This window comes from Megalobrama amblycephala, linkage group LG5 (genome assembly GCF_018812025.1).
Source record: "Megalobrama amblycephala isolate DHTTF-2021 linkage group LG5, ASM1881202v1, whole genome shotgun sequence".
In the NCBI taxonomy this organism is placed as follows: domain Eukaryota; kingdom Metazoa; phylum Chordata; class Actinopteri; order Cypriniformes; family Xenocyprididae; genus Megalobrama; species Megalobrama amblycephala.
The window spans coordinates 5,593,529-5,610,188 of NC_063048.1; the positions used below are offsets into that span (position 1 = coordinate 5,593,529).

General features: G+C 35.4%; 1 protein-coding gene across 1 annotated transcript in view; it reads right to left on the reverse strand.

The window, feature by feature from the left end:
* ephx2 (epoxide hydrolase 2, cytoplasmic) overlaps window positions 1-16,282 on the reverse strand; it is a 34,862-nt gene extending 18,580 nt beyond the window's left edge. The window contains 11 exon segments of the mRNA XM_048190416.1: window positions 7,370-7,396; window positions 7,491-7,525; window positions 9,029-9,107; window positions 10,501-10,596; window positions 10,694-10,762; window positions 10,916-11,038; window positions 11,140-11,330; window positions 11,425-11,581; window positions 11,743-11,827; window positions 15,823-15,963; window positions 16,123-16,282. Coding sequence (XP_048046373.1) covers window positions 7,370-7,396; window positions 7,491-7,525; window positions 9,029-9,107; window positions 10,501-10,596; window positions 10,694-10,762; window positions 10,916-11,038; window positions 11,140-11,330; window positions 11,425-11,581; window positions 11,743-11,827; window positions 15,823-15,920 — 960 coding nt within the window. The 5' untranslated portion in view covers window positions 15,921-15,963; window positions 16,123-16,282.
* Window positions 16,283-16,660: the final 378 nt, after the last annotated feature.

Genomic DNA, 16,660 nt, shown 5'->3' on the forward strand with positions numbered 1-16,660 from the left:
CAAGAGAGGACCAGGATTATATGTGGCAGTTGTTCGTGGCAGTTGTTCGTGTTTCATTTTGTTGTTTGTTTATTTTTGGATTAAAGTTTATGTTGAACAAACATTCACCGGTTCCCGTTGTTATTTGGTGATTAAAGTTACATTGAACGTTTGCTGGTTCCCGCCTCCTTCCCCAAACACAAACTTTTGTTACAGCTATTTTTATGACTATTTGGGCGTTTTACATTGTAACATGTGCATGTACTTTCATTATTATTTTCAATTAAGCTCTTATTTTCAATTACCATATTGTCCGTCTTATATTCGGAACAATAGAATATATTTACTGAGTAATCCACTATTTTGTAGAGGGGGGTCAAAATGACAGTTTTCACCTGACATTTGAAACCAATTTACAGGGGTGTAAAAATGACTTTAGAAAGATGGCAGCATCATTATTCTATTTTTACTCATAGATTGGTAGGTCCTATTAGTAAAATCTGTTAACTTTAGCAATCTTTGTTTCATTATATGCCAACGGTGACAGTTCAAAAAAGGCAAAAAGCACTTCTTGTGTTTTTTGCCTCAAGTTTGCATGCCTGTAACTCAAAAAGAATTAAAGATATCTTAATGCAATAAGTATTAGCTGTGAGCAAACTGAACCACATTTGTTTTTCGATCACTGAAAATGGGTAAAATTCAACAATTTGAACATGGAGCTGCTTTGAGATCCCCATATCTATAGGACTGAACTATATAGGGCCTTGAAAATGAACATTTCAAAAGGAAAGTTTATTAAGAATGAGAACCTAGAAGGATATTAAGATATCTTGAATACTTTTAGAGTTACAGGCATGTAAACGTTGGAAAATGAATCATTATGGCACTCAGACAGATATGTTCTATGTAATTGAGTTAATAGAAAAACACAAGATACATTTCAAGTTTCAACATTATTTGTTCTTCAGATATTCCTCTTTGAATTCAATAGTATCAGCTGTGTGCAAAGTGACCCACATTTGCTTTTTGACCACTGAATGTGTACAATTGACCAAATTTACTCATGAAGCCGCATTAAGATCTCCATATCTCTGACACTGAACCATCGAGGGCCTTTAAAATGAAGATACCAAAAGGACAGTTGGTTATGAACCAGAATCTAAAAGGATTTTGAGATATCTTTAATACTTCTTGAGTTACACGCATGCAAACTTGAGGCAAAAAATGCAAGAAGTGGTTTTTGCCATTTTTGAACTGTCACTGTTGGCATATAATGCAACAAAGACTGCTAAAGTCAACAGATTTTGAAAATGTTCATTTCGACCCCCCTCTACAAAATAGTGTATTACTCAGTAAATATACATCTGTGACATTTAATATTTTGGCTTTCATCACTATTTATGTTTGTCTTTCTACAGAGAAAATATTAACAAAATCAAAAATTTGAGCTGGGGATGTTTCCGAAATTTGGTTGATTTGACACGGAATTAACTATATATATAAAATTTTGTATATTCATCATTCTAATTCTAAAACCAAGTCAAGAAAACAAAACAGTCTTGAAGATGCAGTACTAGCCCAGTGGTTTTTTTAGGCTACTCTCACAGTCACATTCCAGTATAGAATCAAAAACACAGATTCACATTTCTCATGTCTGCATTTTTCATTATAGATAGAACTTAGGGGCGTTTACATACTATCTAGTGTATTTTCCAGGTTTGTTCACTGCATTCAGTAATACAGTTCTTTCTGAATCATAACAAAGTTTCAAAAAACTCTTCAAAAAACTGTATGGTGTACCATAACAAAAGAACCACAAGACATTGGCCAAGCAGTGTGGGCAGCAAACAATTTCATGTTTTTCGAAACATACTTGTAATGTCTGCAATGTCAGCGGCTGTGCAAAAGCTGAATAGGGCAACTGTCTAGACAAAAATACTGCAATAATAATAAGTGATCTAGCACGTAGCACAACCGCTCATATTTCCTGTTAGAGATGATAAACCATCATATTTTGAAAGTCCTTGGCCACCACCTCAAGACAAATGTGACCAAAGACACTGTGATCAGTGTACTTCATATGGCCTACAGGACAATGTCTCACTGCATGTCACTGACAAAGAACATGCTGAAAGAGTCACACATCGTCATATCTAACACATGTTGATATAGTCTGGTCAAGTGAAAAACACATTCAAAGGGAATATTCAAACTGCAGTGATATTTGATATTCCTTCAAATAATCAATAGTAAAATCAGAAAAGACCAGCAAAACTAATGCATGCATTTCATGACAAATTCACTGAACGGTTGCACCACTTTGCGTTCCGTTAGGGACAAACACTTTTGCTTTATTCCCTAACCAAATGAAAATGAGGTGCTATCTGCACTAGAGCGTCTGTTCAGCAAAGATTGTGAACCAACTGACAAAATTTTGAAAAAAAGTGTCTTGTTTGTTTGAGATCTCTGTCTATCTCAGTTCTGGAATAATGTGCAACACCACTTTAACAAGTGTTCACACATTCACTCAAGCAGAAGTACCAACGTAAATAATGACAGATAACATTATCATACAGGCATTTGCCATTATGTCCTGACAGCAGTGAACACATGCATGACACTGATCTAAAAAACAAAAACACTGTACTTAAATGAAATGGCTTGAAAAAGGGGAACTGCTCTCGTTCAGATAAGTATGTCTGTTTAACCCATGGTTCTATTTTAAGAGGTGAGAGCTCAATGCTCTGATGAGCAACACTGAAAATGTCTAAAGAATATCTCTACACTCAGACAAAACTAAAGGCACATTTACGAAAAAAACTATGTGCTAAAAATGGAGAAGTTTTTCCTTTGCATTTTCACGTACAGACGACAATGTTGTCGAAACAAGCCACACGAAGCCACATGATGACTAAATGACTAAAAACGCTGTATTATGCTGCCAGGCCAGTATTTGGCAACGTCACTTTGTAAAGAGACACTTGCGCCTATAGACTGAACACAATACATATACACACAATGTCACAGTTTTCACATTCATGTTTTTTGTAGTTTACACGGAGATGACAACAGCATCATTTAAAGAGTTAATTCCCCAAAAATGAAATTTCTGTTATTAAAGGGTTAGTTCACCCAAAAATTAAAATTCTGTCATTAATTACTCACCCTCATGTCGTTCCACACCCATAAGACCTTTGTTCATCTTTGGAACACAAACTTAAGATTTTTTTGATAAAATCCGCTGGATCAGTGAAGCTTCCATTGCCGGAAAGACAATTAACATTTTCAATGCCCAGAAAGCTACTAAAGACGTATTTAAAACAGTTCATGTGACTACAGTGGTTCAACCTTAATATTATGAAGCAAAGAGAATACTATTTGTGCGCCAAAAAAACAAAATAACGACTTTATGACAATATCTAGTGATGGGCGATTTCAAAACACTGCTTCATGAAGTTTCGAAGCTTTACAAATCTTTTGTTTCGAATCAGTGGTTCAGAGCGCCAAAGTCACATGATTTCAGTAAACAAGGCTTCGTTACGTCATAAGTGTTTCGAAACTTCAATGGTTCACCACTGGGGGGCGTGACTTTGGCAGTTTGATACGCGCTCCAAACCACTGATTCGAAACAAAAGATTCATAAAGCTTCAAAGCTTCATGAAGCAGTGTTTTCAAATCGCCCATCACTGTATTGTCATAAAGTCGTTTTTTTTGGCACACAAATAGTATTCTTGTAGCTTCATAACATTAAGGTTGAACCACTGTAGTCACATGAACTGTTTTAAAGGGATAGTTCACCCAAAAATGAAAATTTGATGTTTATCTGCTTACCCCCAGTGCATCCAAGATGTAGGTGACTTTGTTTCCTCAGTAGAACACAAATGATGATTTTTAACTCCAACCGTTGCCGTCTGTCAGTCAAATAATGCTATAGTATAGTGGATGGGAACTTCTACTATAAGAGTAAATAAAACTTGCATAGACAAGTCCAAATTAAACCCTGCGGCTCGTGACGACACATTGATGTCCTAAGACACGAAACGATCGGTTTGTGCGATAAACCGAACAGTATTTATATCATTTTTTAACTCTAATACACCACTATGTCCAACCACGTGCAGCACTCGTTAGTAAGGTCTGATAACGCTCTGACAGCGGCAGTGATGTCTCGCTCTCATTGAAGTATATGCGCGAGACATCACTGCCGCTGTCAGAGCGCGATCAGACCAAACGAATCGAGTGATGAATGCAGTTGGACATAGTGGTGTATTAGAGGTGAAAAATGATATAAATACTGTTCAGTTTCTCGCACAAACCGATCGTTTCGTGTCTTAGGACATCAATGTGTCGTCACGAGCCGCAGGGTTTAATTTGGACTTGTCTATGCAAGTTTTATTTACTCTTATAGTAGAAGTTCCCATCCACTAGCATTATTTGACTGACAGACGGCAACGGTTGGAGTTAAAAATCATCATTTGTGTTCTACTGAAGAAACAAAGTTACCTTGGATGCGCTGGGGGTAAGCAGATAAACATCAAATTTTCATTTTTGGGTGAACTATCCCTTTAAATATGTTTTTAGTACCTTTCTGGGCAATGAAAGTGTTAATTGTCTTTCTGGCAATGCAGGCCTCACTGAGCCATTGGATTTTATGAAAAATATCTCAATTTGTGTTCCGAAGATGAACGAAGGTCTTATGGGTGTGGAACGACATGAGGGTGAGAAATTAATGACATTATTCTCAATTTTGGGTGAACCAGCCCTTTAATTACTCACCCTGGTGTCGTTCCAAACCCGTAAGACCTTTCATCTTCAGAACACAAATTAAGATATTTTTGATGAAATCCAAGGTTTTTTTTATCCCCCAATGAAAGCAACGTAATTACCATCATTCAAGGTCCAAAAAGGTAGTAAAGACATTGTTAAAATAGTCAATGTGACTACAGTGGTTCAATCTTAATGTTATGAAGCTACAAGAATACTTTTGTGTGCAAAAACAAAACAAAAATAACGATTTTATTCAACAATTTCTTCTCTACCCTATCAGTCTCATACGCAGTTGACATAGTGAACGCAGTTTAGTACTTCCATGTTCTATGTCAGAACTCAAAATTGGCCGACGCTGTTCACATGAGCAGCACGACGCATGCATGTAAAAACAGAGTCGGCGCCAGAGCAGATCTACTGGAGGGGCATTGGGTCATCGGCGGGGGGGCACTGCAGTTTAAGAAATATTTTTACGCAGTGGCGACATCACAGTCCAACACAGCAGAAATGCAATAAATAAGAGAAACACGTTTTATTATTATTATTATTATTATTATTATTATTATTATTATTTGCGAGTTTCGTTTATTCTTGTTGTTGTTAATTTCTATATCATGTAGCCGCGTTTCCATTACACATTTGCGCAAAACTTTTGCGATATTTTTTTAACCATTTCGTTATTTTGGCTTGAAATTTCGTTTGTGGGAAATATGAACTGAATTTAGAAATGCTTTTGAAATTAAAAACGTTGCGTTTAATAAACAAAATGAAGACAGCGTTTGGAGTGGAGTCACATTAAAAGGCAGAAAAGGCATAAAGTTATGCCCTCTCTCTACTCGAAATTCAGCTCAGTCACAGCGTAGGGCTGTCCTGGAGGCTATACGCAAATAAATGCAGTTTACCCATCTCTGACATGTCAGAAATAGTTCATCCACCTCTCAACAGTTTATGCACTTCCAGAAAACCATTATGTAGGCCTATCACTGGTTATAAACATTAGACAACATAGCCTCCATCAAAAACACCCCTTTACAACATATAAGTAACACGACAGGACCGCTGACATAACTGAGGCACGCATTCGGGCAGCAAGTAGCCAATTGGATAAGCCACGCACCAGGCAGAAATGACATAAGCCAACACGATCACATGAGAATGCGTATCAATAGTACGAGTGTGTAATCTCGTAGAATATAGGCAAATAAATTGCCATAAAGTGCGTACCATAAGCACGCCAAATTCTACGAGATTACAATCTCGTACTACGCATTTTCGTGTGATCGGGCTCATATCTTACCTGTAAGACTTACAGGCAGCCAAGTATAAAACACATACACAATTCTACTGATTAGTAGGCCTTATCAAAGCCAGGGCTGGCTTTAATAAGTGAAATGAACAAACGACTTACCCTCAGAAGAGTTGCAGGCGAGTGTTTTCGTAAATCCATTTTTTGTCTATAATTAGGCTAACAGTTAGCGCTAAATGTCTATGATAAAGACGGACAAACTGAAATGGATTATGCGCGCAGCGCGCTGAAAATCAACAAGTTTACTCAGCGACCAATAAGCATTGACCTGTGATGACCAAGCCTAGTAACATGTCATGAACAACCAAAATTAATGTTTTCCCCGTTGATTTCATTTTATTTCATTTAAGTTACAATTTGTACATTTAATATTAAAAGAATAACTAAAAGTTATTTTTTGGGGGGGCCACGCCATGGCCTGTGGTAGGAGGGGCATCAATGACCGCTAGGGGGGGCACGGCCCTCGAATGCCCCACCATAGCGCCGACACTGTGTAAAAATATTTTAATTTGTTTTCCGAAGATGAACAAAGGTCTTACGTGTCTGGAACAACATGAGGGTGAGTAATTAATGACGAAATGTAATTTTTGGGTGAACTAACCCTTTAAGAACTTGCACTTTGAAATTTGCATTTTCAGGCCCCCAAAACACTTCCATTTTTAGCTGAAAATGGTGTCTTGCAAACATTCCCTAAAAACCCGTCAGTGTTATCGGAGCAAAAGCAGTTTTATAACATGATGTGTGCTAAAAAAAAGCTGTTTTTGGCAAGATTAAACATTTACAAAACAAATCAAATGGAATTGCATTTAACAGTGTATGTTTACATTTGAGAATTATTTCCATGCTGAAAGCAGAGATCCTGATATAAATAAACGACTTGCAGTGAGTGAGTCATTCGCTCTGTGCCTTAAAAAGAACCGGTTCGTAAGATTAATCTATTCACGAATCATAGATATGTGCAACCAGCACATACAACCCAATTATGTGCTGTCAATTTATACTCTTTGAATTCTTTCTCAATTCAGACTGCAAACTCACAACTCAGTTAAAACATAGTTTCTTTTGCCGTGGTGCAGTAGATTCAGTAGAGACACAGAAAACAGTATATTTTAGTAATTCTGTCTGCTATGTAAAGGAATGCAGACATTCTGGAATTGCTAATGTATTTTATTGTAAACCACTTTTAAGAACCGGTTCTCAAGTCCCAACCTTTAAGTACATGTCATGACAAAGCCCTGCATTATTCTGTAATGTAATAAATAGCCTTCATCAATAATCCTGATGATATGTATGCGTGAAAGCAAAAACAGTACATACCATCTTATCCAAAAATGTCACCAAATCCTAAAAGGCCATGAGGGAGAGAAAAAAAAAAAAGATACATTTTGTGCAACATAACAGATCAATATCTTATTTTTAAAGGAAAATGTTTGCTTACCAGCATGATCTGTTCCTGAGAGTACTCCTCAATGTCTGCACAGACAGAGATAGGAATAAAACAGCGCTTATTTATCTTCTGTATCTTTTCATTTGATAATAATAAACGTTAGTTAACATGTTAATATACTCTATCAGAAGGATGACAATTAATAACAGTTTTAATGAAAAATAGCCTTAATATTTTGACTGCATTGTAATCATTTTATAAAAGCAATAAGGCCTTGAGATCATTCTACATTGAGCATATATTCAAAATACAGCGCAGCCTCTCACAAATCATTCCACACACAATTCCTTGAGTAAACGTCAAATCCCATCATAGAAGAGACCCGACGTACATAGGAAAGAGCAATGCTGCTTGTTTTCATTCTCAGCATGATAGAATAATCCCTCAGGGCATTTATTTCAGTTAACTGGAAATTCATGCTGCTTTTCAAAGCGAAAGCATGATGACATTTAAGGGAAGTATCTCACGGCACGCACACATTGAAAAAAAAACCCTCAGCAGCAGTTTTTAGGATCTCTTACTCATGCATTGACTTGAGTAGCATACTGTACAGATCCATTAAACTTTTTATGGTTTAATGCGATTTCAAACAAACTCAAACCTGTCCTGCACACTTCCAACATTGATAAATGTTGGAAGTGTGCTGGTTTTGTTGGTAAAAACATAAACAAACAAAACATAAAAATTAAAAAAAGAAAAAGAAAAAGTAAGCAGTTCTCAAAGAGTAAAAATGTTCCAAGATCAAAAAACATAACCTATCATAAATGCTTCGAATTGCTTATTTACCGTATCTTGAGCATCTTTGACCACATGCAATTAAAAAAAACATTTAACCCTTTACCCTGACGACTTTCTTGGAAAGTCTATGCATTTTTAATGTACAATGAGCAAAAATAAAGTATCCAGCAAAGTTTATGTACACAGAGTTTGTGTACTGATTCTGTGGATTGCAATTAGTAGATGTCAAAGGTTAGGACACAACTAAGGGCTTTTCATACTTCGCTTTGGGGTTTTTAAGCATACGTTAAGGCCATTTTTAACCCTGTGTTTAGCAATGTGTCATACTTTCTTTTTAGTTTTAAAAGGGGATACTGCTTCTAAGAAGTGCAGTGTCTTACTTTAAAGTTGTGAGGAAATGGAAGTAGTGACAGATCTTTTATTCTGTAACAGAAGAGTGTGAGCTTGCAGGGGCACATTTTAAGCAGATTGGAGACGTCCTATAAATCATGGGGAGGGGGGCATCCCTGTGCCCCACTTGACACCCTCCCCCCTCCCCCTCCAGAGCAGACCGCAATTTCAACTGAGAACACAATTTCAGCTGAGAGGGAAACTCCCCAAAGCCAGTGAGCAATTTCATTTTGTTTGCTGATCCCACGGACAAATATAAATGCGCCCCCAATTTGTGTGTCCTGGCGCCGGTCCAGTCCAGTTATAAAAAGGTCAAAATATTTTTTTTAAATGAACACAGTAAAGAAAAATCAGTAGAAAAAACAAAGCATGAAACACACTGTATCATAATTATAACTGACCTGGTGGTGCAGTGGAGTCACCGTAACCCTTCATATCCAGAGCCAGAACCCTGAAACCAGCATCGGCCAAAGCCGGAATCTGATGAGAAACAATAAAGAAAAACAATGGTAACACTTTACAATAACATTCCATTAGTTAAAGTCAAATAGAAATAAAGAGCACTAACGTGCCTAAGCAAGTGATTTATATTGGTTTAAAATAGTTTCATAACTGATAAACTTAACAGTCATTGAACTTAAGTTAACCCTCTGGTGCTCTTCGGTCATTTTTTTTTTTAGCGAAAAATTTTACGTTTTGTATTTTTAGAGTTTTTTACTTCATCGGAATGGTACGAAACTTGGTAACGGTTTTTGCACTTGCTATATGAACACAAAAAAATCCTGATTCAAAAAGGTTAAATGGTCCTGAAAAAACAGTCACACTTGTTAAAAAATGACCGCATTGGAAATGAATGGGAGACGAATTAGTGAATCTAGTGAAAACATCTGGTACTGCAGCCAAACAAAATATTACTGAAAGCTAATTTTTTGAGATATCAAGCTCAAATTTGGAACACAAGTTGTTTAGATTTATGGCTTTGGTTTTTTATGCACTTTTAGAGTAAAATGTATATTTCATATAAAAATTGAAAACAATATTTTTGTGCATTTTTCATAACAACAAACGTAAAATTCTGTAACTTTTTTAAAGTTAACTTTTTTAAACTTTTTCCACTTCAGCAATAATTTGCAAAGTGTCGTCTTTGAAAAGAGCTCAAAATTGACTCTGTGCAGTCTAAAGCATTCAAAATGTTTGACAGTTTAAGTTGGAAATTTCATTTTCAGATCTATGCTGAAAAAGTGAATTATAACTACAGCATAAAAATAATTTAGTACCATAAAATCCCCTTAAAATACAAAATATAAAATAAAAAAACATTATCAAACTAAAATATAGTACATTCATTTCACTGAAATTAAAATAAAAAATAAAAATCTGTCATTTTTGACAAACACGCGAAGAGCACCTGAGGGTTAACTGAATCAACACTGAACTGTCTTGAGCTGAATAATGACAGTATTGTCTTTTTAGAGTGGCTTTAAAGCAGAATTTGAATTTGTCTCATATTTGATGAAGCTTGCATCATTCTCAATGAGGAATCTGTATCACTGTCAATCTGTATTGCATAAAAGCACAATAGAAATGGTGACTTGACTTGAAATAAAATCTCTTGCATTACTTTATTGTTCCTTTTATTATCCAAAGCAACGCACATTTTCACCAATCCCCTGAGGCGTATTTAAAGGTTTAATAGTGACAGCTCATGAATCAGCCTTCTGGTGTGGGTTACCTGCTCTGATCTTTAACCATTAAGCTATGCCAGACTGGTAGCAATAAGCCTATTTCATGATTTCATGATTTCATGATTTCATGATCATCTTCAAAGGCTTGTATTTCAGTTGCATCAGTTGGAAATGTTGATGTTCCTCACCTGATACCTCCAGGAAAACCAACTCTCAGGGAAACCATGGCACATGAGAACAGGTGGTCCATCTCCCATGTCCACATAGTGGATCTTCACACCAGGCTGAAAAAAACAAAAGAACACCCTTTTTTATGGTCCTTTCTGTCAGTAACACAACTTTGGCCCAATTATGACTTACCTTATCGTCATTATGATTTACCTTAATATTCACATATCCATGAGAGACATTTTCAGGATCACAAAAGGGTGGCTGGAGGTCACTGGTGACCTGTTAAGCAGAACATCTCGCATGTGAAATAAATATAGATAATGAGGTAATCGATAGCATCTTTTTGGAGGCCCAAATGCCTCCACACAGCAGACTGCTTTAAAACAACATGGTCTTAATGGGAATTACATGGTTTAGGATCAGAATTCCCACCTCTATTCCTGTAAGTTTCTGGATTTCCTTAAGAGCCTCAGTGATGTCCTTGACTTGAAGAGCCGTTATTCCCAAAACTTCAGCTGCCTTGACACTTTCTTCATCCACATCTAGCCAGACTGCCTTAAACAAGTAAATTAAAAGAACATCTGATTACATCCTTGTCTTTGAATCTGCAGCCAGTTTTCAACTGCAGACCTTCTGAAATAATTTACTGCACCTACTTCTTGAGGTTTAACAGCAAGTTTCTCAAGGGCATTTTTGAAGATGTCTGGCTCGGGGATTCTGACACCAGCATGGCAGGATCGCAAAACCAGGTCAAAGCGACTTTCCAAAACAGAGAGAATCTGAGCGATGCCATCTCTCTGAGGGGTGTCATCCACCCAGACATTGGCCAGGACGCACGTAGCAATGTCTTAAGGGATAAATCAACAAAACCCTCTGACAATAAGATAAAAGGCATTTCATTAGAGTTTCTTATCTAATCTCGCAACGCAAAAGCAACATACCGTGACGCCGAAGGATGGCAACAGCATCAAGAACTGACTTGTTGAATTCTACCTGACCAAAAACACTGAAAAGTTTCTGAGCTGAGAATAGGGCAGGTAAAGACAGACCCTGATCGGCCGCTACCTTCTGACACTCGGCTTCAAACTCAGAAATCATCTGCAGGTAAACACAAACCAATGGCACATGAGTAAATATTTTTATTGCACTAAAGCAGACTGGATGCATATCATGGCAGATGTGTGAATACATTTTCTGCTGCAGTAATACTGACTAAAATGATTAATCATACTCAGCAGGAATGAATTAATAAAAATTACCTCAGTTAGGGTGATTTTCCCTTTCTCGGAGCGATATAAAGCATTCTCACTGCCAAGATTTGCAATCACATTCTTTATGAAACCCCTAGAGAGACAAACACATACTTTAAATTTATTGTAATAGATTATATATATATATATATATATATATATATATATATATATATATATACACACACACTACCAGTCAAAAGTTTGGACACATTACTATTTTTAATGTTTTTGAACGAAGTCTCTTATGCTCATTAAGGCTACATTTATTTCATAATAAATACAGAAAAAAAAACAATAATATTGTGGTTTTCTTTTTTAATATTGTAACGAAGCTGGACTCAGGCAGGGATCCAAGTGCCAAGCTTTTATTAAAGGTGAGCATGGTCATACAGGCAGTGTCAAACGGGAACAAACAGGAACAGCAAAGGACAGGCAGAGACGTGGTCAGGATACAGGCAATGATCAGGATATAGGGAGATATCACTCACAGGTCGGTATACAAAGCACAGGTCAGAGGTAGGCAGCAGAGGTATCGTAAACGGGTAACAGGCAAGATCAACAACAGATAGGCAGACAGGATATTAACGCTCAGAATTGCACACAAGGTAAACAAGACTTTGCGATGAGGTGGTGTGTGTGTGAGTCCTTTATAGTCCAGATGATGTGCTAAGCTGTATGTGGCGACAGATGATTGGTGTGGAGTGTGTTGTGACTGGCAGAGAGGATTATGGGAAATGAAGTCCAGGAACTGACGGTGAACGTGACAAATATACTTTAAAATATAATTTATTTCTGTGATCAAAGCTGAATTTTCAGCATCATTACTCCAGTCTTCAGTGTCACATGATCCTTCAGAAATCATTCTAATATGCTGATTTATTATCAAAGTTGGAAACAGTTGCTGCTTATTATTATTTTATAACCTGTGATACTTTTTCAGGATTCTCTGATGAATAAAAAGATAAACATTTTCAGCATTTATTTAAAATAGAAATCTTTTGTAACAATATACACTACCGTTCCAAAGTTTGGGGTCAGTAATTTTTTTCTTTCTTTTTTTTTTTTTTGAAAGAAATTAATACTTTTATTCAGCACAGATGTATAAAATTGATAAAAAGTGATAGTAAAGATTTATATTGTTAGAAAAGGTTTATATTTTGAATAAATGCTGTTCTTTTTAACCTTTTATTCATCAATGAATCCTGAAAAAATGATCACAAGTTCCCAAAAAATATTAAGCAACACAACTGTTTTCAACATTGATATTAACTGACAATCAAATCAGCATATTAGAATGATTTCTGAAGGATCATGTGACACTGAAGACTGGAGTAATGATGCTGGAAATTCAGCTTTGATCACAGAAATAAATTATATTTTAAAGTATATTAAAATAGAAAACCATAATTTTAAATTATAATAATATTTCACAATATTATAGTTTTTTTCTGTATTTATTATGAAATAAATGCAGCCTTAATCAGCATAAGAGACTTCATTCAAAAACATTAAAAAATAGTAATGTTTCCAAACTTTTGGACTGTACTGTATATATATATATATATATATATATATATATATATATATATACTAGAGCTGCACGATTAATCATATCGCAATCGCAATCGCGATGTCAAGCTTGTGCGATTATATGACGCAAAATGCTGCGATTTTATGAAATAAAATAATAATAAGTTAATAAATAAATAAAAAATACATGTGTGGACACAACAACCCATTATCTGAGAGCTGTTTGCCCATTTTATACACCGCTAATAAAAAGAAGACCAGTCAGTTTCAGTTTAGGCAGTGGCATGTGTGGCGCGCATGGTCATGACTTTTCTGGTGTGCAGCGCAGAGAACGGGTAAAGATGGATGCGGAGCAAACGGTCACTGAACTGGTGGCAAGAAAAAACGCTACCTCTGTTATATGGCGATATTTTGGCTATAAGATTATAAACCCAGATTAGTAGTGGTTGAAGAGGAAAGAGGATTTAATTCGGTATCGCACGCAGCGCTGTTATCGGTGCGCACATGACGCACATACATACCAGGCTCGCGCGCACAAATTGATTTCTCTTTCGCGTCCTCAGTGCACTTGGATGGTCACATACACGCATTATGTCAGTCAAAATACCCTCTCAGCAAGTATTCATGTAAACACATTCAGTTATGTCTTAATTGAACGAGGTGAGAATTCGGATGTAGGCCTATATCTGTCCGATGTGTGCGTGCATGTATGTCTTACTCTTAAAGTGACAGCAACCTATAAATACCTGCTGTTGTCTGTCATGTAAATCAAACAACAAAACACAGCTTTAACAAAGATTAATCTATATTAAATTTATACAATGAACAGTGTCATTTTACATTTAATTATTACATTTCTGTGCATGAAAATTAATACTACAGTTAGACCTTATACTTTATTTGTAACTTTATGTAGTATTTATCTATGCTTGTTGTAATTGGTGTACAGTACTTGTTCTTTTTACAGTCTGTTCACTTGCCTTTAATAATGTATTATTTAGACTAGCAGTTTATGCTATGGTATCAGAATAGTTTAAGTGGGCTAAGTAATAAATGCAAAGTTAAGTTACCCCATCCAATTTTTTTTTTTTTTTGTGCTGATCCGAAAAATGATCCGATCTGTGACGTCATAACCGTGATGTGATCCGAACCGTGAGCTTTGTGATCCGTTGAACCACTACAGATTAGTAAAGAAACAAATATCTTAAATGGGATTATAACAAGTTTGCAGTAATGCAAAGATGTTATTTAATTTCATAAAAATATTTTAATTTGAAAACGCTGTGCATTTGTTTGCTGTTGTTGATAGTTTGAGTTGAGAAATACACATTTCAGCATTATCAGTAATCTGTGTGTGTATTTTCATTGAGAACCAAGCAAGATGACTCCTGATACTATTTGTTTATTATATCGCTATCGCAAATCGCAATCGCAATATTGACCTCAATAATCGCAATATGACATTTTCCCCAAATCGTGCAGCCCTAATATATACAGTACAGTCCAAAAGTTTGGAACCACTAAGATTTTTAATGTTTTTAAAAGAAGTTCCGTCTGCTCACCAAGGCTACATTTATTTAATTAAAAATACAGTAAAAAACAGTAATATTGTGAAATATTATTACGATTTAAAATAACTGTGTACTATTTAAATATATTTGACAAAGTAATTTATTCCTGTGATGCAAAGCTGAATTTTCAGCATCGTTACTCCAGTCTTCAGTGTCACATGATCCTTCAGAAATCATTCTAATATGCTGATTTGCTGCTCAATAAACATTTATGATTATTTTCAATGTTGAAAACAGTTGTGTACTTTTTTTTTCAGGATTCCTTGATGAATAGAAAGTTCAAAAGAACAGCATTTATCTGAAATACAAAGCTTCTGTAGCATTATACACTACCGTTCAAAAGTTTGGGGTCAGTAAGAATTTTTATTTTTATTTTTTTGAAAAGAAATTAAAGAAATGAATACTTTTATTCAGCAAGGATGCATTAAATCAATCAAAAGTGGCAGTAAAGACATTTATAATGTTACAAAAGATTAGATTTCAGATAAACACTGTTCTTTTGAACTTTCTATTCATCAAATAATCCTGAAAAAATATATTGTACACAAATATTTTGTACAATTGTACACATTAAATGTTTCTTGAGCAGCAGATCAGCATATTAGAATGATTTCTGAAGGATCATGTGACACTGAAGACTGGAGTAATGATGCTGAAAATTCAGCTTTGCATCACAGGAATAAATTACTTTGTGAAATATATTCAAATAGAAAACAGTTATTTTAAATTGTAATAATATTTCACAATATTACTGTTTTTTACTGTATTTTTAATTAAATAAATGTAGCCTTGGTGAGCAGACGAAACTTCTTTTAAAACATTAAAAATCTTAGTGGTTCCAAACTTTTGGACTGTACTGTATATATATATATATATATATATATATATATATATATATATATATATATATATATATATATATACATATATATGAAAAAAAGTATTTTATTTATATACTTTAAATAAACAAATAATAGTCACATACCTTGAAATACCAGTGGTTTCCTCAAACTTCTGAAAAGTTTGGGCAAGATGAGGGGTAACAACACCACCCCACAAACTAAACAACACTGCCTTCTTCATTGGAAACTAGTTTTGTTTTCTTTTATTCAAAACTGACAAGCCTCTGTGCAAAAAACAAACACAATGGATAAAACATTACAGAAATTTTTTACTTGCTTCTGCCTGGACAAACACACACACACACAGAAAAGTTCGCAGGACAAAGTTCATTGCACAATACTGCCAAAAAGTAAAGTTCAATTCAGTAAAGTACTACATTTACCTGATACACTGCAGACACTGAAAGAGATCGCGAACCCTTAACCTCAGTACCGGTGGCAAATTCTAAAACTACTGCTGTGAGGACAGACAATGCCGCACTTCATGAACACAGTCCGGACTCTGGGCATAAATAGGCTACTTACGAATATTTTACATACTATGGCAGCGGCGCAACTAATTGAATATTAATCACGTAACGTGACGTTCACCAAATACACGTACCTGATTGGCTGAAACTAGAGTAGGTCCTAGACGCTCCATAAAGGTTACCAAGCAACGTCAACAAAACCTATTTAATATAGCTACATAAGATATGCCTTCACTATAGTAGTTGAAATGCCAAAACAAAGTTGTATTAATCGCAAACGTTTGTAATTACCGTTTATATGGTTTAATATAGTAAATTAAAATAATATGATAACAAGTAACAGTTTGCAATATCAAGAAGCAAAAAGTTTTTGTACAACTAAAATAAATGGAAGCGGATGAGACCGAAAGCCTCAAGTTACATCGGTCTCGTCAGCTCTTACGTTAAGAAT